This window comes from Borostomias antarcticus, assembly GCF_949987555.1.
Source record: "Borostomias antarcticus genome assembly, chromosome: 1".
NCBI lineage: Eukaryota > Metazoa > Chordata > Actinopteri > Stomiiformes > Stomiidae > Borostomias > Borostomias antarcticus.
This window is the reverse complement of record NC_140234.1, coordinates 25,260,572-25,280,571: the sequence shown is the minus strand read 5'-3', so window position 1 is coordinate 25,280,571 and position 20,000 is coordinate 25,260,572. Positions and strand designations below refer to the sequence as shown.

At 48.9% G+C, this 20,000-nt stretch overlaps 3 protein-coding genes across 3 annotated transcripts in view; all 3 read right to left on the bottom strand.

Annotated features, from left to right (window-relative positions):
- The window catches only part of cd74b (CD74 molecule, major histocompatibility complex, class II invariant chain b), a 5,108-nt gene extending 4,872 nt beyond the window's left edge, over positions 1 to 236 (bottom strand). The window contains exon 1 of the mRNA XM_084448559.1: positions 60 to 236. Within this exon, the coding sequence (XP_084304685.1) occupies positions 60 to 133 (74 nt within the window). The 5' untranslated portion in view covers positions 134 to 236. The remainder of the gene's footprint in view (positions 1 to 59) is intronic.
- A 1,766-nt stretch (positions 237 to 2,002) lies between these two features.
- Positions 2,003 to 6,518, bottom strand: rps14 (ribosomal protein S14). Its single transcript, XM_084444262.1, has 5 exons — positions 6,456 to 6,518; positions 5,467 to 5,617; positions 5,154 to 5,315; positions 3,040 to 3,116; positions 2,003 to 2,117 (listed from the first exon to the last, which is right to left on the bottom strand). The coding sequence occupies exons 2-5, from the start codon at positions 5,613 to 5,615 to the stop codon at positions 2,050 to 2,052; spliced, it is 456 nt and encodes a 151-aa protein (XP_084300388.1). The 5' UTR covers positions 5,616 to 5,617; positions 6,456 to 6,518; the 3' UTR covers positions 2,003 to 2,049.
- Positions 6,519 to 8,271: 1,753 nt separating this feature from the next.
- ndst1b (N-deacetylase/N-sulfotransferase (heparan glucosaminyl) 1b) overlaps positions 8,272 to 20,000 on the bottom strand; it is a gene marked incomplete at its 5' end in the record, with an annotated part of 23,566 nt that continues 11,837 nt past the window's right edge. The window contains 7 exons of the mRNA XM_084448666.1: positions 8,272 to 9,626; positions 10,444 to 10,546; positions 11,062 to 11,171; positions 11,495 to 11,665; positions 12,785 to 12,959; positions 18,104 to 18,227; positions 18,432 to 18,528. Of these exons, the coding sequence (XP_084304792.1) occupies positions 9,507 to 9,626; positions 10,444 to 10,546; positions 11,062 to 11,171; positions 11,495 to 11,665; positions 12,785 to 12,959; positions 18,104 to 18,227; positions 18,432 to 18,528 (900 nt within the window). The 3' untranslated portion in view covers positions 8,272 to 9,506. The remainder of the gene's footprint in view (positions 9,627 to 10,443; positions 10,547 to 11,061; positions 11,172 to 11,494; positions 11,666 to 12,784; positions 12,960 to 18,103; positions 18,228 to 18,431; positions 18,529 to 20,000) is intronic.

Genomic DNA, 20,000 nt, shown 5'->3' with positions numbered 1-20,000 from the left:
AGAACACACTAGTATGTTTATAGCATGTGTGTATGAGCTCAGTATGTTGTATATCTTACACCAGAGGGGCTCCCACGTCCACGGCGGTCTGCTTGCTGGCTGCTCCAATCAAAGGCTCGGTCTGGGAGGTCATCCTGATGCACTCTGCAACAGTCTTGGAATGGAGGAGTAGACTGAACACGTTCTCTGCTCTTAATTCTGATATGGAAGAATAGACTTCAAACACACTATCTGCTAGGTCCGCAGGGTTACTGAACACTGGCTGGGCTGTCCCAGACTGCTTATACTAGTGAAACAGGGAACTGATACTGGGGGAGGAAAGCCCCTGATGGAGAGCTGTTTGGGTGTTTGGTCCTTTTTCATTGGCTGTCCACCGCAGCATCACTAGTTGTCAGGAAGCAGACTTTTCTAAACAGAAATATGGAGTCATTTGATCTGTGAAGCTTCTCAGCAGACAAACCAGGTTATCTGGAACTGGTATCACTTGATTTTAACATTGTTCATTTTTCATTGGCTGTCCAACTCAACATCACTAGTTGTCAAGAAGCAGACTTTTCTAGACACAAAAGGAAACTGTGAAGTCCTTCGTTACTGTGGACCAAGTTTCTCAGAAAAAAAAGTGTTATCTGGAACTGGTATTACCTCATGATTTAAACATGTTTTTGTGAGACATAGTTCAACATTCGGTCTCAATAACCTGCACCGACACATAAGCCAATCAGATGGCTGTGTTCCTGTGGCGATTGATGGCATTTCCCTTGATGACATGGAAATCACCCAGAAATGTTTTCGCCTTCGTAGTTTAATTCCACTGAAACGTTCTACACCTTATGACCTCGACGACGCCTCATGTTAGAGTTATTTCTTCGTGTTACCTTTTTGTAACCTATTGTTGAAAATACCAATACAAATCAAAGTTTAAAAAAATATATATATAGAAAAACCGCGTAGCGGCTAAATGCCTCCGCCCAACAATGGAAGTTGCATTTAACATTCAGTTGACATTTGAATACCAGTCCAACTGGACATTTTTGCCAAATCTGTACAAAATTCTGTCAAGCCGTTCTTGAGATAGTGTTCAGCAGGCCAAAAGCACCTTTTGTGAGGTCAGTAACCCTTGACTTTTGACCCCCACAATGTAATCAGTTAATCCTCGAGTCCAACTGGACATTTTACCCAAATATGAACAAATTCTGTTAAGCCTTTCCTTAGATATTGTGTTCATCAGGCCAAAAACACATTTTAGGTCACAGTGACCTTGAACTTTGACCACCAAAATCCAATCAGTTCCTCATTGTCCAACTGGACATTTTGGCCAAATATGAACACATTCTCTCAAGCCATTCCTGAAATATCGTGTTCACTAGGCCAAAAGCGCCTTTTGGGAGGTCAGACCTTTGACTCCCACGATCTAGGCAGTTCATCCTTGAGTGCCAGTGAACATTTGTACCAAAGAGGAAGAAATTCCGTCTATACGTTCCTGAGATATTGCATTAACAAATATCGTACGGATGGACGGACAACCCAAAACCATAATGCCTCCGGTCAGGCCATCGCCTGGGAGGGATAAATAAAAAAATAAAAAAATTAAAAAAAAGGAAGTTACATTTGAGGTCAGATTTCTCCTTTGTTCCGTATGTTTCCTGATCCTCCCCCGTGGGGTGAGCACCCTGCATATCCTCTTTTTAAAACCAGCGTCAGCATAGCCGCTTCCCTACACGGGAAATGTAATCGCAGAAAAACGTCAAAGGGCCACGTGATTTCCACTAGAGAAAACGGCTACAGTGACAGTGATTTTAAAACTGCCGATAAACCCGACTAAGCATTTAATCCAAATAATCTCAAGTGAAACGAGCGTGACTGTGCCCTTTAGGTGCGTCAGCTAGAGAAGCACCAGGCTAAGGCACTGTTAAAGAAGCAGGGTGACAGACATTTTTTCCTCTGCAGTTGAATAAACACCTCCGCCTGGATCTAGGACAGAAGACACGGGACGCTGCTGGAATGGAATTAACCTTTTATTGAGTGAAAACCTCCACAGAAACAGAACATTTACAGACGCCGGCCGCGACGACCTCCCTTTCTGCGGGTGCTGTCTGACGGAATAGGGGTGACGTCCTCTGGAGGGAGAGAGAGAGAGAGACAGGTGTCAGGGGAGAAGAAGCGACAAGTCTAGTCTAGTCACCCCCCTACCAGCCGATCTAGTCACCCCTACCCCCTACCAGCTGGTCTAGTCCCCCCTACCAGCTGGTCTAGTCCCCCCTACCAGCTGGTCTAGTCCCCCCTACCAGCTGATCTAGTCCCCCCCTACCAGCTGGTCTAGTCCCCCCTACCAGCTGGTCTAGTCCCCCCTACCAGCTGGTCTAGTCCCCCCCTACCAGCTGGTCTAGTCCCCCCTACCAGCTGGTCTAGTCCCCCCTACCAGCTGGTCTAGTCCCCCCTACCAGCTGGTCTAGTCACCCCTACCCCCTACCAGCTGGTCTAGTCCCCCCTACCCCCTGGTCTAGTCCCCCCTACCAGCTGGTCTAGTCCCCCCTACCAGCTGGTCAACCCCTACAGATATAGAACTAGGATCATTTCTATGCCCCCCCAGTGAACCAGTTTAGCACCCTCAGTGAAAGTGTGCCCCTCTTCTCTCTACCCTGAATGAGAACAAGCGAGACTGAGGAGGAGGTTGTGGAAGTCTGGCCAGCATTTCCACCAATCCCTGCGCATCACAGGATGTAGCAGACAGAAGTAGACTGTAAAGCTCATTACTGATCTCTATGCGTGAGGCCTCTCACCCAACATCTTAACTCAACGCTGTCTGGAGAACGTTGGGATGACGAGACCCCTGCTCAGTGTCTTCTGACAATTAGCTATAAGCAACAGAACCTTAACGTCAACATTGATGTAAATACTGACCCAGGGTTGTAGCTCACACACAGGAGGTTCCAACAATATCACACACACATCCCAATGAGCCTGTTTAAGTTTGATCTTTCTACTAGCACACCTGTGTGTGTGTGTGTGTGTGTGTGTGTTTGTGTGCGCGCGTCTTACCGATGCGGCCGATCTTCATGCCGGAGCGGGCCAGGGCGCGGAGAGCAGACTGGGCTCCGGGTCCGGGGGTCTTGGTTCTGGAACACAGAGCACAGCCGGTCAGACTACTCTAAAGACTGAGGTCCAGATCAGCCCGTCTGTGTGGACCGGCCCATGTGTAGACCCCCCCCCAGCTCAGGGCCTCCCTGGTGGACCGGCCCATGTGTAGACCCCCCCCAGCCCAGGGCCTCCCTGGTGGACCGGCCCATGTGTAGACCCCCCCCCCAGCTCAGGGCCTCCCTGGTGGACCGGCCCATGTGTAGACCCCCCCCAGCCCAGGGCCTCCCTGGTGGACCGGCCCATGTGTAGACCTCCCCCAGCCCAGGGCCTTCCTGGTGGACCGGCCCATGTGTAGACCCCCCCCAGCCCAGGGCCTCCCTGGTGGACCGGCCCATGTGTAGACCCCCCCCAGCCCAGGGCCTCCCTGGTGGACTGGTGTCTGAACTATAGCCTAGTCTGATGCTGTGTGGCACAGCTGACAGCCACACATAGTGCCCTCACATGACAAGCTCCACAGAGAGAGCAGGGAGAGAGACCGCTGAGAGAGACAGAGAGAGCCCAGCTCCTACAGAGTGCTGTAGGTAGGTTCAAATTTCTAGATATGCTAGTTAAGTCATCAAGTTACAGCACCAGTATATAAAGGATGACAAAGAAGCACAATCAAGACTGAATACAGATTGAGAACCTACTGGCAGCCAAGTATCCCCCAGGTGGGTGCTAGCTACACCCCAAACCCACCCCCTTCCCTCCATCAGCAAATGCACTATAAGTAAGGGATAATCAACTCATAGGTGTGTTAAACGGTTTTAAGGCACGACGTGGAGGCGAAGAACCACCCGACGCGCAGCAAAGTGCCTTAAAACCGTTTAACACGCATCTATGAGTTGATTATCCCTTACTTATAGTGCATTTCCTGATGCCAAAGACAAATAAATGTGCCATTTACTCGCATTTTCTACATTAAAATATAAAGAAATGTTATTTATGTGTTGCTCATTGCTGAGTTTCATTATAGTCCCTCACTGCTAAATCACATTGCTATGGAATTACAAATGGAATATCATATTTCTTGGAGGAACAGCGATGACATCCAATAGTTAACATGGGTTTGGAACCGTAAATGGAAAGTGGAAATGGAAACTGTCCGTTACCTTTGCTTTCAGCAATGTCTCTCAACCCTGGATACGACCTAGCAACCAAACAATGAGCCTAGCAACCCAAACTAGCTAATTCCATAGCCTACTGTACCCATATATCTGACTATAGCTACCTGATATTGCTAGATAGCAATGAGCGAAGTGTAGGCTACTGCATATTTGCTGTGCAACATATAAATCGTCCAGCTGTCAAATCTAGTTGCCAACAAACTATGTATGATAGCCAGATTGTCCTCAACTCCAAAAGTATTGTTTTCATGTCATGGTATATCACCGTCAGCCGTATCTTACGTTCATTGTGAGTTGATTTGCGAGGACGGGATGTGTCATATCATTATGTGAAGCAACAGGGTATTAGAATCAAGCAATTGCCTCTTCACACTGTGATATTTGAATGCCTTATATACTGTAAATGAATTTGAATGCCTTATATACTGTAAATGAATAAGAAGCCATACATCTGGCTTATTTTACTGCAACTCTCAGACTGCTGTTACAAAATCATATGTGGCTACTACACCACTAACAGCCTCAACTGACAGTGATAGGCCAACGTTATAAAACAAAGTGAAGAAAAAAAAGTTTTATTTGGGGACTGAGGTGTCTGGCTATCAAAGAGTTTGTTGGCAAATAGATTTGAGAACTGGACAATGGATGCGTTGCACAGCAAATATGCAGTATCCAACACTTCGTTCATGGCTAGCTAGCAATGGTACAGCAGGCTATGGGATGAGCTCGTTTGGGTTGCTGTCAAAGCCGGCGCATTAATTTCGATCGGTAATTAAACCTCAGCCGAACTACGTGTGCGTATACACGTTTTTAACGCACGTCTGCTGGCCAATCAGAAAAGAGTATTAACCCAGGCCATGGTATAAGAATGTAAAGGAGCATCAGTAGTAGCAGTGTCCCGTGGCTGACCTGTTGCCCCCGGTGGCACGGAGCTTGATGTGCAGGGCGGTGATGCCCAGCTCCTTGCACCTCTGGGCCACGTCCTGGGCGGCCAACATGGCGGCGTAGGGGGACGACTCGTCTCTGTCGGCCTTCACCTTCATCCCACCGGTCACACGGCAGATCGTCTCCCTGGCGGGGGGGGGGGGGGGAGAGACGAGGAACAAGTTCAAGATTCTGAACGAACACAATAAGCTGAGCTGACGCTCCGCTGAACACACAAACAGCCTGGGATGTGTTAGGAGCAAAGTGTTAGGAGCGAAAGGAGGGACATGTTACATACTTGCCAGAGAGGTCAGTGACGTGGACAAAGGTGTCGTTGAAGGAGGCAAAGATGTGGCAGACCCCGAACACGTTCTCTCCCTCTGCCACCTGGGGCCCCAGGCTGATCACCTGCTCCTCCTTCTTTTCCTTACCCTTACGAGGTGCCATTGCTGCAGAGATGGGGACACGGTCACTTCTGCATCACCCACACTGACTAGCTAGCTAACGTTAGCTAGCTGGATAAATTGGCTCGCAAACGAACATATGCACAAACAGAAAATACATGGGTTTAAATCACTAGATTAACTATTCACCAGGCACTGCATTCAACATGCAACCCTTTGGAACATGACGGGTACAGCTAGCTCAAGTTTGCTAGCATCATTGATCACAGCCATCACATGGCACCACTTGTGGAAAACCAAGCTAGTGCAGCTAACGTTGCATCCATCAGAAAATCAGCGTAGGCGTCAAATTGCTGAAGCCAAATGTGCGCGAATAACTCGCTGACAGAATGTGGAATAATGCGACTGAAGCATCGTCATGTCATCTCAACACGACTGCTAGCTATAACTAACCGCTCTCACTCACAGGTACATGTTAGCTATCTAGCATAACCTACGAGCTAGCTTCCATAACTGATAACATACGCTTCCACAAGACGCAATAATACGGATATAACCCCACAATATCCTGTTTCAGCCACACATTGTGGAACACAACAAACCGATCAGAAACATTAGTAGGCTGAACTAGCTCCACAGCCCGTGCGCTGAGCACCACCCTGCATGCGTCTCTCTGCAGGCGGCTTCCCAGGGCCCGCCGCCCAACAGCCACTGAGGCTGGAGGACAACCAAGCCAAATCCACATAGCTACAGAAACTATTTATAACAAATATCTATTTTTTATACACGATAAACTTCCAAATATTAATGTCAAACATCAATGGACAACTAATGTTTTCGGGCAAGATGGATTAATTCAGATAAAATTTGGGTGATAATTTACCTATGTGTGTCTCTTTAGAAAGCCGAAACAGGAAAGGAAAGAGCTAGCGCTACCGGGTTGACGGTTCAAGCCTTTCCTCCGGAAATTGCCTGTCCTCCTCGTCTGTACTGTCTCCTAGCGGTATGGAGGTGTATGTTCACCGTTAAGAGGGGATGTACCGCTCGGTTACTCCTTAAAATCTAGGTCAGATTACATACATCCTATTCATGACCAAGTTTGTTTTTCAGTAAATTACAACATATTTTTTGTACTCTATATATTCCACAAGTGGTGCCATGTGAAAGCAGTGATCAAAGATGCTAGCCAACTTTGTCTCTGGTTTGCCTTGCTCACCAGAATAATGGTATGGGGTGGTAACGTTCACAGGCGCACTGTTGCCCTCCAAATGTATATTCTATAGTACGGTTCACTTGTTGCTAGGGATTGTCCCACCTGGGGATTCGAACAATTGGATACTTGTCATGGATTCAAAAGTCATATATTCAAAAATGAAATAGGCAAGACAGAGAAAGTTAAAAAGACAGTGGTTTCTTTATTTGTAAATTAAAAATCACAAAAATATCAGCTACCAACAATAAAAAAGGTATTAACAACAACTGATTGTACAGTCCAGAAGATTATTATTATTATTTCCATAACGTCAATGACTATTTCATATCCCACAACAGGGGGCCAGGATCAAACGCCCTCCCTGAAACTCTGAACCAGAACGCTAATAACCAGAATATTGCATTGATCCACAGGAGTTACTGAGGGATAGGAGCCATGTTAAGTGAGGTGTGTGTTAGCTCCTGGAGCAGACTAAAATGAGAGCAGCACATGTTCATGCGTGTGTGTGTGTGTGTCAACACACCAGGTGCATGACTTGGTACCTGGAAACACAGCCCATGTGGATCGAGGCCCCTCGGGCTCCATGTTAATCACAGAGACCAGGGAGACATCGGATGGTTGAAGTGTTATATGGACCTTCACATTCCTGGATGCTACAGAAGTACTCCCTCCCACCCCTGGGCTGGGAGAGAGTGCCCCCTACTGGTCAAATAAATATTGTGCTTCTAGGTGAACATTCGGGCCCCATTTTGCTGGTGCGGAGCAATGAGCAAACAATGTAATACCTAGAATAGAGGAGCAAGCACCTAAAAAAAGTCTGGGATAGCCATGATAGCACATCTTGTCACACACATATGTTTACACAAACTGATGATCTCCTCTCCAGGGAATCATTTTTGAGGAAGTCAATGTAATAATTCCACAGCAGAGTATTCTCAGTATTACGGTCGTCTTGGCTCCAGTTTGACCAGTGTTGCTCCAGCATGACAGGGCCCTTAGTGTGAGAGAACAAGGTGTTGTCAGGTTAAAGAAACCACAACACCTCAGTAAAGAAACAACGACGACATCGTCAACTCCCAGATATGCTCTGCCATGTAGCATCTGTATCCACGGTAACCAACAGAGATATAAAAACACTGTTATTTTACAATCATCCAATCTTGACAAATAAAAGATGAGAAATGTAAAGTGCTCTCTTTCTCTCTCGCGTTCGAAAGGTTCCAGTTGAGGATTGAGGATTGCAGCAAGGTCAGCCGAGTCTCGTCTGCCAGACTACTCCCTGCCTCTCTCTCCACCCCCCCCCCCTCTCTCTCTCTCTCTCTCCACCCTCTCTCTCCCTCTTAACCCCCATCTGTACGTCTGTTATTGCTAGTTGGAGAACACAGAGAGAGCCTGATGCAGGATGTGTAGTTTACACTCCAACCCTGCTTCAGGCAACAGTGATAGTGATGATGATGATGTGTGTCCTTAGAGTGATATATTACTGTCTCCACCTATTAAGGCCGTATAATAATCATGCAGTCTACACTTTGCGTTATTTGACCAAATGTGCCTGTGCACCCCCAGTGGTGCGCGTCTAAAGTGAGCTCTACTCCACAAACCTCCCTCTCTACTCATCGTCGTCAGGGAACTGGACTGATCTATAGTTTTATTCATGTTTTCATGTTTTATTAAGGCAGTTACAGAACCACGGACCACCTGGAACATTCCTCTGGCTCAAATTGGGCCAGCTCATCTCTCCACGTAACTCATCATCATCATCATTATCCTTCTTCTCTATTCACACGGACAGTTATTTATGATGACTTGATTGGCCTGTGGTAGTCATGGTAACCGGAGAAGACCCTGCTCCCTGTGTTTCCAGGTGATGAGACATGAGCAGAGATAGAGACACAGAACCCTGCTATAAGATCACAACCAGGACGAGGACCAGGATCAGAACTAGGACTAGGACCAGGGCCAGGGCCAGGGCCAGGGCCAGAACCAGGACTAGGACTAGGACTAGGACCAGGACCAGGACCAGGACCAGGACCAGAACCAGGGCCATGTATGCAAACATCCAGCAGAATATGAGTGTTCATCGGAATGAGAAGTATCAACAAAATCTGTAGAAATTATTTCAGATTAAACATTCCACTCTGGCACTTGGACATCCATGATTGGCTTGTGTGTGTGTGTGTGTGTGTGTGTGTGTGTGTGTTTGCGCGTGCATGTGGTGTGTGTGTGTTTGTGTGGTGTGTGTGGTGTGTGTGTGTGTGGTGTGTGTTTGTGCGTAAGCACAAGAAGTCAGGAATCGGCAGCCCCGCCTCTTTCCTGTATGAAGGGGCCACTCTGCCGTTCAGTCTTTCTGAGAAGAGTCCGTTCCTCTCCCCCCTCACCCCCCCGGTCCTCTCCTGAGGAGGGGGGCTGGGATACATCAGTCTGTGTGTGTGTGTGTGTGTGTGTGTGGTATCAGCCCTGCTCCCCAGGTCACCAGTGGAAGAGTCTGGGTGAGACAGGCGGGACTGCTGTCTGTCCTGGCGCTCCCAGACCACGTCGTGTCCCCCTGGGATGGGGGGGGGGGTTCTCCTGGGGGAGGGCGTGCTCAGTCCAACTGGAGTGGACCCCACAGTCCCGGAGCTCTGCTCTCTCCTCTGGTGTCCCGGCCCCCGTCTCTCCCAGCCCAGAGAGGAGGGGGTCCGGCCGGGCTGGGGGCCCCCGGGGGCCCCTGGGGTCCCTGGGCTACCTGGAGTGGAGCAGTTCCTGCCGGAGCCAGCTGGGGAGGGGCTGGCCCATCTTGTACAGCAGCTTGGACAGCTCGATATTGTGGTCTCTGTAGTGCTCTCTCAGGAAGGAGCGCGACTAACAGAGAGAGGGAGGTGAGGGGGAGAGAGGGAGGGAGAGAGGGAGGGAGGGGAGGGGGAGAGAGGGAGGGAGAGAGAGAGTGAGGGGAGGGGGAGAGAGGGAGGGAGAGAGAGAGGGAGGGGAGGGGGAGAGGGAGGGAGAGAGGGAGGGAGGGGAGGGGGAGAGACGGAGGGAGAGAGAGAGGGAGGGGAGGGGGAGAGGGAGGGAGAGAGAGAGTGAGGGGAGGGGGAGAGAGGGAGGGAGAGAGGGAGGGAGGGGAGAGAGGGAGGGAGAGAGGGAGGGAGGGGAGGGGGAGAGAGGGAGGGAGGGGAGGGGAGGGGGAGAGAGGAAGGGGAGGAGGAGAGAGGAAGGGGAGGGGGAGAGAGGGAGGGAGAGAGAGAGGGAGGGGAGGGGGAGAGAGGGAGGGAGGGAGAGAGAGAGGGAGGGGAGGGGGAGAGAGGAAGGGGAGGGGGAGAGAGGAAGGGGAGGGGGAGAGAGGGAGGGAGAGAGAGAGGGAGGGGAGGGGGAGAGAGGGAGGGAGGGAGAGAGGGAGGGAGAGAGAGAGGGAGGGGAGGGGGAGAGAGGGAGGGAGAGAGGGAGAGAGGGAGGGAGGGGAGGGGGAGAGAGGGAGGTAGGGGAGGGGAGGGGGAGAGAGGGAGGGGAGAAGGAGAGAGAGGAAGGGAGAGATAGGGAGAGAGACAGATTGAAATACCAGAGGAACAAAAATCCATATCAATATAATTAACAATTGATCTAGCACTGTGTGTGTGAGTGAGAGTGTGTGTGAGTGAGAGTGTGTGTGTGTGTGAGAGCGTGTGTGTGTGTGAACACTTACGTCTGCGTCCATGTCGGGGTACCTGCGGCCTTTACTCTTGCCCAGGCACTTCGTCTTCCCCCCGTCCATCAGCTGGCACCAGAAACCCTTCTTAGGGTCAAACCTGGACACACACACACGCACACACACGCACACACACAGACACATACGCACGCGCATGCACGCACACACACACGCACACACACACACACACAAGATGGAGGACGCACAGGTAAGTTTGCAGCTCACAAAATGGCTGTCTGAATACTGTTGAAATGTTTCTGTCCTCCTCCTGGTGTTTCTCACAAGGTTCTAAAATGGCAGAGGGAAGATCACACGGAAGCGTGGTCAGAGAAAGGTCCGTCGGTCGAGTTTAATCTGACGATTTAGAGATGTGATGAAAAGTTGTGTTTGTGTTGTAAAGCTGTATTTGTTACATTCATGTGCGTTTTCGATGTAAGGCCGTGTTTCTGATGCAAAGCTTCCTTGATGTAATGTGTTTGTGGAGTAAAATAGTATTTGCTATATAAAGTTGTGTTTATGATGTAGTGTTAATAATGTAAAGTTGTGTTCCAGTTGTGATGTTGTGTTGTGTGAGTCCCTGGTGTTCAGTAGTGTGTGTTAGTGTGCAGGACTCACGCCAGGATCTTGTGGTAGTTCAGAGTGTTGGTCAGACCCAGAAACTTCTGGATCTTGTCCATCATCGCCGCCGGCTCCGTCCTCAGAACCTGCCCATCCAGAACCAGGATCTAATGGAACACACACACACACGCACGTGCACGCGCACACGCATGCACACGCACACACACACACACACACACACACACACACACACACACACACACACACACGGGCATGTCAGCCTGGTTGAACCTGCTCTGGAGGAGGGGTGAGGTGGCCGTGCTCACCTGTCCGGGGTGGTAGTGGGCGAGCCAGCGGTCAAGCTCACCTGTCCGGGGTGGTAGTGGGCGAGGCAGCGGTCAAGCTCACCTGTCCGGGGTGGTAGTGGGCGAGCCAGCGGTCAAGCTCACCTGTCCGGGGTGGTAGTGGGCGAGCCAGCGGTCAAGCTTACCTGTCCGGGGTGGTAGTGGGCGAGCCAGCGGTCCAGGTGTGTGGCGTACCAGCCCGGTACCAGACAGCGGCTCTGCAGGACCCGCAGCTTGACAGGCGCCTGGCGTCCGGCGGTGATGACGTCATGGAAGGTGTACTTCAGGGCCACGGGGTCGTTGTGGGCTCGTTGGTGCTGGGGCGGAGTTAGGGAGGGGGGGGGAAGAGAGAGGGACAGTGGATTACGGACTTCCTGGTCCACCAGTACCGGCGCCCCCCAGGGCTGTGTTCTTCCCCCCCTACTGTTCTCACTGTACAGGAACAGCTGCACCTGCAGCCACCAGTCCGTGAAGCTCCTGAAGTTTGCGGACGACACCACCCTCATAGGACTCATCTATGCCACCTACAGGCGGGAGACTGAACAGCTGCTGACCTGGTGCGGCCGGAACAACCTGGAGCTTAACGCTCTAAAGACGGTGGACATGGTGGTGGACTTCAGGAAGAACTCAGCCCCCCCCACCCCCCCCACCCTGTGTGACTCCCTAGTTTCCGCCGTGGGCTCCTTCCGCTTCCTGGGTTCTGTCATTTCCCTGGACCTCAAGTGGGAACTGGACATCAGCACTCTGATTAAGAAGGCTAAGCAGAGGATGTACTTCCTGTGGCAGCTTAAGAAACCATGATGGTTCAATTCTACACCTCCATCATCGAGTCCATCCTCACCTTCTCCCATCACCAGCTTTTTCCCCTCGACCATCAGCCTTATCAACAAGGCTCCCCTCTGACTCTCTCCCCTGCCCCCTGCATTTTTGCACTGTACTGTACTGACTACTACTGTCTCTTTTCTAGGCCAAATGCACTGCTAGTTTTGCACTGTTTGTATTTTGCTCTGTCCATTTGCACTGGTCCATTGTTGTGTTGTTGTTGGCTCCACAATGTCACCAAAAATCCTATTTATGTCAAATACAAATGGCAATAAAAGCATTGTGATTGTGAGGGGAGAGGAGTTGAGAGAGACATGTGATTGTGAGGGGGGAGGAGTTGAGAGAGACAGGTGATTGTGAGGGGGGAGGAGTTGAGAGACAGGTGATTGTGAGGGGGGAGGAGTTGAGAGAGAGATGATTGTGAGGGGGGAGGAGTTGAGAGAGACAGGTGATTGTGAGGGGGGAGGAGTTGAGAGAGACAGGTGGTGAGGAAGGAAGGAGAAGAGGAAAGGAGGATGTGAGAGGAAGAGAGGAGGAGAGAGGATGGGGGGACGGGTGCAAGAACAATGGTTCTAGTGGGTTCTCTGGAGCGCTAGCTTCTAGGCCGGACTCACCTGGTACCAGGAGTAGGCCCGGTCCGCAGGGTTGATGAGGATGGTGATGATCTTGGCTTTGGGCAGGAGGGCCGCTGCCCGCCTCGCCGCCACCTCCGAGTCGAAGTAGTTGGCGCTCTTCTCGAAGTAGTAGTCGGAGCTGGAGTTGGAGGGCAGGGGGAAGTACTCCATGTACCTGCAGGGCGGAGACAGAGGGCCTGAGAGAGAGGCACACAGCAGGATGCTGGGGAAGGAGATGAGGATGTCTAAGCAGGCCAGGCAGATGGGAGAACGGAGGAGATGAGGATGTCTAAGCAGGCCAGGCAGATGGGAGAACGGAGGAGATGAGGGTGTCTAAGCAGGCCAGGCAGATGGGAGAACGGAGGAGATGAGGGTGTCTAAGCAGGCCAGGCAGATGGGAGAGCCAGCCAGTCGCTCGGCGTGGAGACGCAGCCCCACGCACACAGACGAACGGACAGATGGGATGCAAGGCAGATTTTTCTGGGTTTCGCGACACGACTTCTAGAATCAAACTTGTACATCTCATTGTTTTAGGGTTAGATAATGTGATGGTTAGGATTAGGGCTAGATAATGTGATGGTTAGGGTTAGGGCTAGATAATGTGATGGTTAGGGGTAGATAATGTGATGGTTAGGGGTAGATAATGTGATGGTTAGGGCTAGATAATGTGATGTTAGGGGTAGATAATGTGATGGTTAGGGGTAGATAATGTGATGGTTAGGGGTAGATAATGTGATAGTTAGGGGTAGATAATGTGATGGTTAGGGGTAGATAATGTGATGGTAAGGGATAGATAATGTGATAGTTAGGGGTAGATAATGTGATGGTTAGGGGTAGATAATGTGATGGTTAGGGGTAGATAATGTGATAGTTAGGGGTAGATAATGTGATGGTTAGGGGTAGATAATGTGATGGGTAGGGGTAGATAATGTGATGGTTAGGGGTAGATAATGTGATGGTTAGGGGTAGTTAGGGGTAGATAATGTGATGGTTAGGGGTAGATAATGTGATGGTTAGGGGTAGATAATGTGATGGTTAGGGGTAGATAGTGTGATGGTTAGGGGTAGATAATGTGATGGTTAGGGGTAGATAATGTGATGGTTAGGGGTAGATAATGTGATGGTTAGGGGTAGATAATGTGATGGTTAGGGGTAGATAGTGTGATGGTTAGGGGTAGATAATGTGATGGTTAGGGCTAGATAATGTGATGGTTAGGGGTAGATAATGTGATGGTTAGGGGTAGATGATGAGATGATGAGATATACTTTATTGTCCCCGCAGGGAAATTTGTCTTGGGCAAAAGTGCAGTTGTACATCAACGTTTTAAAAAAACACACAGACAATACACAGTAGCAGCAATACACAGTAGCAGCAAGTACAAAGTAATCAACATAGTTTCACAAGGTGCAAAGCAAAAGTGCAAGTGTATAAGAGTAAACACAGGAAAGTATCACAGACTGTCCCACTAAGAGCTATGAACTATATGGCGATTGTTCAATAAGACAATTGAAGTGGGAAGGAAAGAAAGTTTGAGACGGTTGCTCTTGCAACGGCACGCTCTATAACGTCTACCAGAGGGCAGCAGCTCATACTCAGAATATAACAGATGTGTGGGGTCAGACAACACTCTATTTGCTAGACTGAGCACCGTATTCTCAAAGATAGTCTGGAGAGATGGAGAATATTTTTTACCAATTACCTTCATGGCTGTTTTTTCCATTTTGGCTATTCTCGATTTGAGCTGGACAGAGAGTGTCCCAAACCAAGCAGCCATACCGTATCTAATGATGCTCCCTAGCACTGCATCATAGAAAGTAGTCATGACTCCTTTACTCACACCAAAGAGCCTGAGCCTGCGTAGAAAATGCAGGCGTTGTGCCAATTGGGCACACAGATAATCCAAGTGGACATTCCATTTTAGCTGGTTGTCCATTTGGATCCCCAAGTATTTGTAAGATACAACCTGCTCAATTTGCGTGCCTCCCATGAGCACTGGCTCATGGGGGCAGACAGTTTTAGGATCGAAGACCATTTCTTTGGTTTTAGTGGTGTTTAACATGAGGTGGCTGTTTTCACACCACTCTTTAAAGTTATTGATCTCTCTAATGTATCCCTCAGGGCGTTCAGCACCCGACAGCAGGCTGACTATTACAGTATCATCAGAAAATTTCAAGATGTAGTTGTTTGGCTGACTACTTCTGCAGTCATTTGTGTAGGCAGTGAAGAGGAAGGGTGAACTCACCCCCCCCTGTGGCACACCAGTGCTACACATTTTAGAACTTGACAGTACAGAATTTACCTTGACCTGTTGAGATCTGTTTGTCAACAAGGAGTGGAACCATCTGATGATGAATGGATTTACATTCATGTTGTTTAGCTTTTTTACAAGTAGCAAAGGACAGACCGTATCGAAAGCAGAACTGAAGTCTGCAAAAAGGACACGTGCGTAAGCTTTAGGTTCCTCCAAGTGTTTACTTATTAGGTGGGTAATGCTTACTACAGCATCCTCCGTGCTGCGCCCAGCCCTATAAGCAAATTGTAGGGGATCCATAGAGGAGGCCACCTGAGACTTTAGGGAATTAACTATGACTCTCTCAAAACATTTCATAACCCCACAAGTTAGAGCAATGGGTCTATAGTCCTTGTTTACAGAAGGACAAGATACTTTGGGGATAGGAATAATTATTGATTTTTTCCATATATCAGGAACCATATGTTTGTCAACAGACTGTTGAAAAATAGGGCACCAGGCCGCAGTAAGCTCTTCAGAGCACTTTTTTAACAGCAAGGCGGGCAAGCCATCAGGCCCCGTTGATTTTTTGTTGCCTACCTTGCTGAAGACCAATTGAATTTGTTGAGGATCAATAATAAGACGCTCATGATCATTACACTCAATAGAATTAATGTTAAAATCCTGCTCAGTAAAGACAGTGTCATGACGTAGGAAAAAGACATTCAATTCATTGGCTTTGGCTAGTTCATCCAGTGACACAATCTGATTACGGTTAGAGTTCATGTTTGTTATCTTTTTCATGTGGTCCCATAGACCCTTACTGTTCATGGAGCCTACACTCTCTTCCAGTGCAGCTCGGTGGTTTCTTTTGGCCTGTGTCAACATTCGATTTAGCTCCTTTTGAGCTGCAGCCATACCCCCCCTATCCCCATTTTTAAAAGCCACTTTCTTGTTGTTAATACAAACTTTTACCTCCTTGGTAATATAGGGCTTGTTGTTAGGGAAGTGAAGGATGGACTTTTTAGGGACAACATTGTCCACACAGAAATTGATGTAGTCCGTTACAGTCTCCGTAGCCTCATTTAATTCCAACTCATGAAAGATGCTCCAGTCCGTACAAAGGAAGCAGCCCTTCAAGGACTCCACACTGTCCTCTGACCACTGTAACACAGTTTTTTGGACAGGCTTACTGGACTTAAGAGCAGACTTATAAGTGGGCATGAGTTGGATGGTCGAGTGATCAGAATTGGAAAGAGGGGGGAGAGCCTTGGCTCTGTAAGCATTTTTTATGTTCCCATAACATTTGTCCAACACGTTTTTTTTCCTAGTGCCACATTTCACATATTGGTGAAACCCAGGTAGAGCTGGCTCCAGTCTACAGTGGTTCAGATCCCCGAGTACGAACACAGGGGCACCGGGAGTGCGTTGCATTTGTTTGTGAACACAGTCTGCAAGTTTATTAGCAGCTCTGGCAGCATTTGCACTGGGCGGTACATAAGCTGCACAAATGACAATATTACCGAATTCCCTCGGAAGGTAAAACGGTCTCATGGAGAGACAAAGCAGTTCAAGATCGGGGTCACAGTATTTTTCTCTGATTGTGTATTGGCTACACCAGCTGTTACTCACATACACACTGAGACCTCCTCCTCTGGACTTCCCAGACGTAGCCTCACGATCGGCTCGTATTGACGAGAAGCCCTCCAGCTCCAGCATGGAGTTAGGTATGTCCTCTCGTAACCATGTTTCGGTGAACACCATGATATTAGCCTCCCGGTATTCATGGCTAAATCTAGCGTGTACACGGAGCTCATCCATTTTATTTCGAAGCGAGCGCACGTTGCTCAGGATGATCGAAGGCAGCGGGGGCTTGTTTCCCCTTCTGCGGACGCGTTGCCTGACGCCGCCTTTCCTTCCCCTCTTCCTCCGTCTGATTCCCCCGACGGGGCTGCTGGAGACGGCCGCAGGGAGGTTCGGCGGCGGTGTGATCCCTTGAGACCGGAGGGAGAGCAGTGCCTCTCTGGTGTAGACATAGGGCACTGCCGTGTTTGTGGGGAGAGTTTCGAACCCACTTGTGCACAGGAGTTCCCCCATGACAAAGAACAGTACAAGCATCCACAGTGCTGCCATGACTCCAGTAGAGTTCCCAGACAAGCAGAGACAGTTCCTAGGGGTTTGTTAGCCCCACTGGGCACTCAAGGTGCTAGGCTAGTTAGCTAGCACGCCTCGCACCCCAGTTGCTGGCTGGAAGCCAGCTTTCGTAAGTCCCAGAAAGAACTGAAAAGCCCTGTGTTAAACTTGACTGCTTTGTACAATACTGCTAGAAACGATAAACAGTACACAAAACAATAAACAATAAACAAAAACAATAAAACGCTTAAGGCAGCAGCAGCACTAGAGCCCGGGTCGCCACAGAGCAGCGCCTCCGGGGACTAACTGTCTCGATGTTAGGGGTGTCTCGATGTTAGATAGTGTGATGGTTAGGGGTAGATAATGTGATAGTTAGGGGTAGATAGTGTGATGGTTAGGGGTAGATAGTGTGATGGTTAGGGGTAGATAATGTGATGGTTAGGGGTAGATAATGTGATGGTTAGGGGTAGATAGTGTGATGGTTAGGGGTAGATAGTGTGATGGTAAGGGATAGATAATGTGATGGTTAGGGGTAGATAGTGTGATGGTTAGGGGTAGATAGTGTGATGGTTAGGGGTAGATAATGTGATGGTAAGGGATAGATAATGTGATGGTTAGGGGTAGATAATTTGATAGTTAGGGGTAGATAATGTGATGGTTAGGGGTAGATAGTGTGATGGTTAGGGGTAGATAATGTGATGGTTAGGGGTAGATAATGTGATGGTTAGGGGTAGATAATGTGATGGTTAGGGGTAGATAATGTGATGGTTAGGGGTAGATAATTTGATAGTTAGGGGTAGATAATGTGATGGTTAGGGGTAGATAATGTGATGGTTAGGGGTAGATAATGTGATAGTTAGGGGTAGATAATGTGATGGTTAGGGGTAGATAATGTGATGGTTAGGGGTAGATAGTGTGATGGTTAGGGGTAGATAATGTGAGGGCTGTCCACCCACCAGTCGATGCCTCGGTGGTAGTTGTGTCCGTTGAAGAACTGGATCTCCTCGAAGGTCTCCTTGCTGGGGTAATTACTGGTGAGGTCAGGGTGCATGCCTAGGAACAGGTAGAGCGCTGTGGTACCTGCACACACGCGCACGCGCACATACACGCACGCACGCACGCACGCACGCACACGCACGCACACGCACACACACGCACACACACACACACACACACACACACACACACACACACACACACACAGGTTAGTCAGGCAAACAGAAGACTCTTCAGGACTGATTTCCTGTAACTGATTCTGGCTGATTGGTCAGTTCTCTCTCTCACCTGTCTTCTGAGGACCAATGATGAGCAGTTTGGGGAAGCGGTCGCAAGTCTTCTCTTTGGACCAGATGTCCTTGTGCCTTTTGTCCTCACATGGATCCTGTAGGAGAGAGGGAGGGGAGTGATGACCCTCCAATCAGAGTAGAGGTACTGGGCCAGCAGGGTTGTGATTGGCTCTTGAATATGGCGCTGGCTGGTGGCAGCGTTGTCGTCGAGTCTCGAGTCCCCAGCGCTCGAGTCTGGGTCATCAAGTCTGGGTGGAGTTCCTAGTTGTTCCACTCAGTCACGTCATGGGACTGGTGACGTTGTTCGATCATGAGAGGTGAGGATATGATGACACTTGTTTGAAACAAACCAATCGAAATAGGGAACCGCTACTAAGAAGGGTGCTGTGAAAAAAGAGGGAAAAAATAGACTGACAGGAAATAGACTGACAAGAGTCGTCTTCTCTGAGTCTGAATGCAGTTAATGTTTGAGTCCAAGTCCAAGTCATCAGTGCTCAAGTCCAAGTCATCCGTGCTCAAGTCCAAGTCATCCGTGCTCAAGCCCAAGTCATCATTGCTCAAGTCCAAGTCGAGTCACGAGTCCTGAAAATCAGCACTCGAGTCCACGTCCAGGAGTCGAGTACTACAACACTGTATCAGGGTACTGCTGGCCTCTCTATACCCCAAGACCAAACACATACTGCACACGCACAAACGCACGTACGAACACACACACCCACACACACACACACATACACCCACACACACACAGACAGACATGCACACACACACACGCACGCACGCACAAACGCACACACACACATACACCCACACATACACACCCACACAGACAGACATGCACACACAGACACGCACGCACGCACACACACACGCACGCACGCACGCACGCACACACACACACGTACACGCACACACATACACACACACACTATTGTTGTCACGATACCAAAATTATGACTTTGATACGATACCTGTCCCAAAATATCTCGATACCGATACCGAAACGATACCACGAAAATCTAAAACATAAGGAAAGGTAATGGAATAATAGATGACAGAACATGGAACTTTAAATTGTTGGCTTTTTTTAGTGCTCTGTTCAGTCTTTTTGCATCTTTTGAGACTTAATCATATTTCCTGTAGCTTTCAAACACAGCTGGAAGGGAAGGCTGCCTCGACTGGGTGGTTTGGGATTGTGCTGGCTTCTGTTTGTCTGTGTGTGGAGAAATCAATAAATTATGCCTATGTTGTTGCAAACTGTGAGATAATCAGAAAAACTTGAAAAGCGTATTATTATTATTAATTAACCCAGGCCTATTGAAGCATTTTTGCTATTCCAAATTATCAGAAGAGATGATTGTCTCACGGTTAACAGTTCTCTCGCTCTAGGAGGTCGGAGCAGGTATTGATTTTTTTGTCACACGTGCGCTAGGCAGAGAGCTAGGCTTGCAGCCAGGCTGCAGCTATGCTAGCTAAAAGTCTCATGCTACGGATGAAAATTAGCTTCTCTAGCCATCATCTGGTGCAATAAATGCATTGTGCATTCATACATTCAAACATAAGGTAG

What these genes read in the sequence shown, in the direction of transcription:
- rps14 (XM_084444262.1), bottom strand. Translation starts at nt 5,615, where the DNA reads ATGGCACCTCGTAAGGGTAAGGAAAAGAAGGAGGAGCAGGTGATCAGC. An exon ending in CGTGCCACCGGGGGCAACAG is followed by an intron (nt 3,117 to 5,153) that starts GTCAGCCACGGG and finishes TCTGTGTTCCAG; the next exon opens with AACCAAGACCCCCGGACCCG. An exon ending in CATGAAGATCGGCCGCATCG is followed by an intron (nt 2,118 to 3,039) that starts GTAAGACGCGCG and finishes CTCTCCCTCCAG; the next exon opens with AGGACGTCACCCCTATTCCG.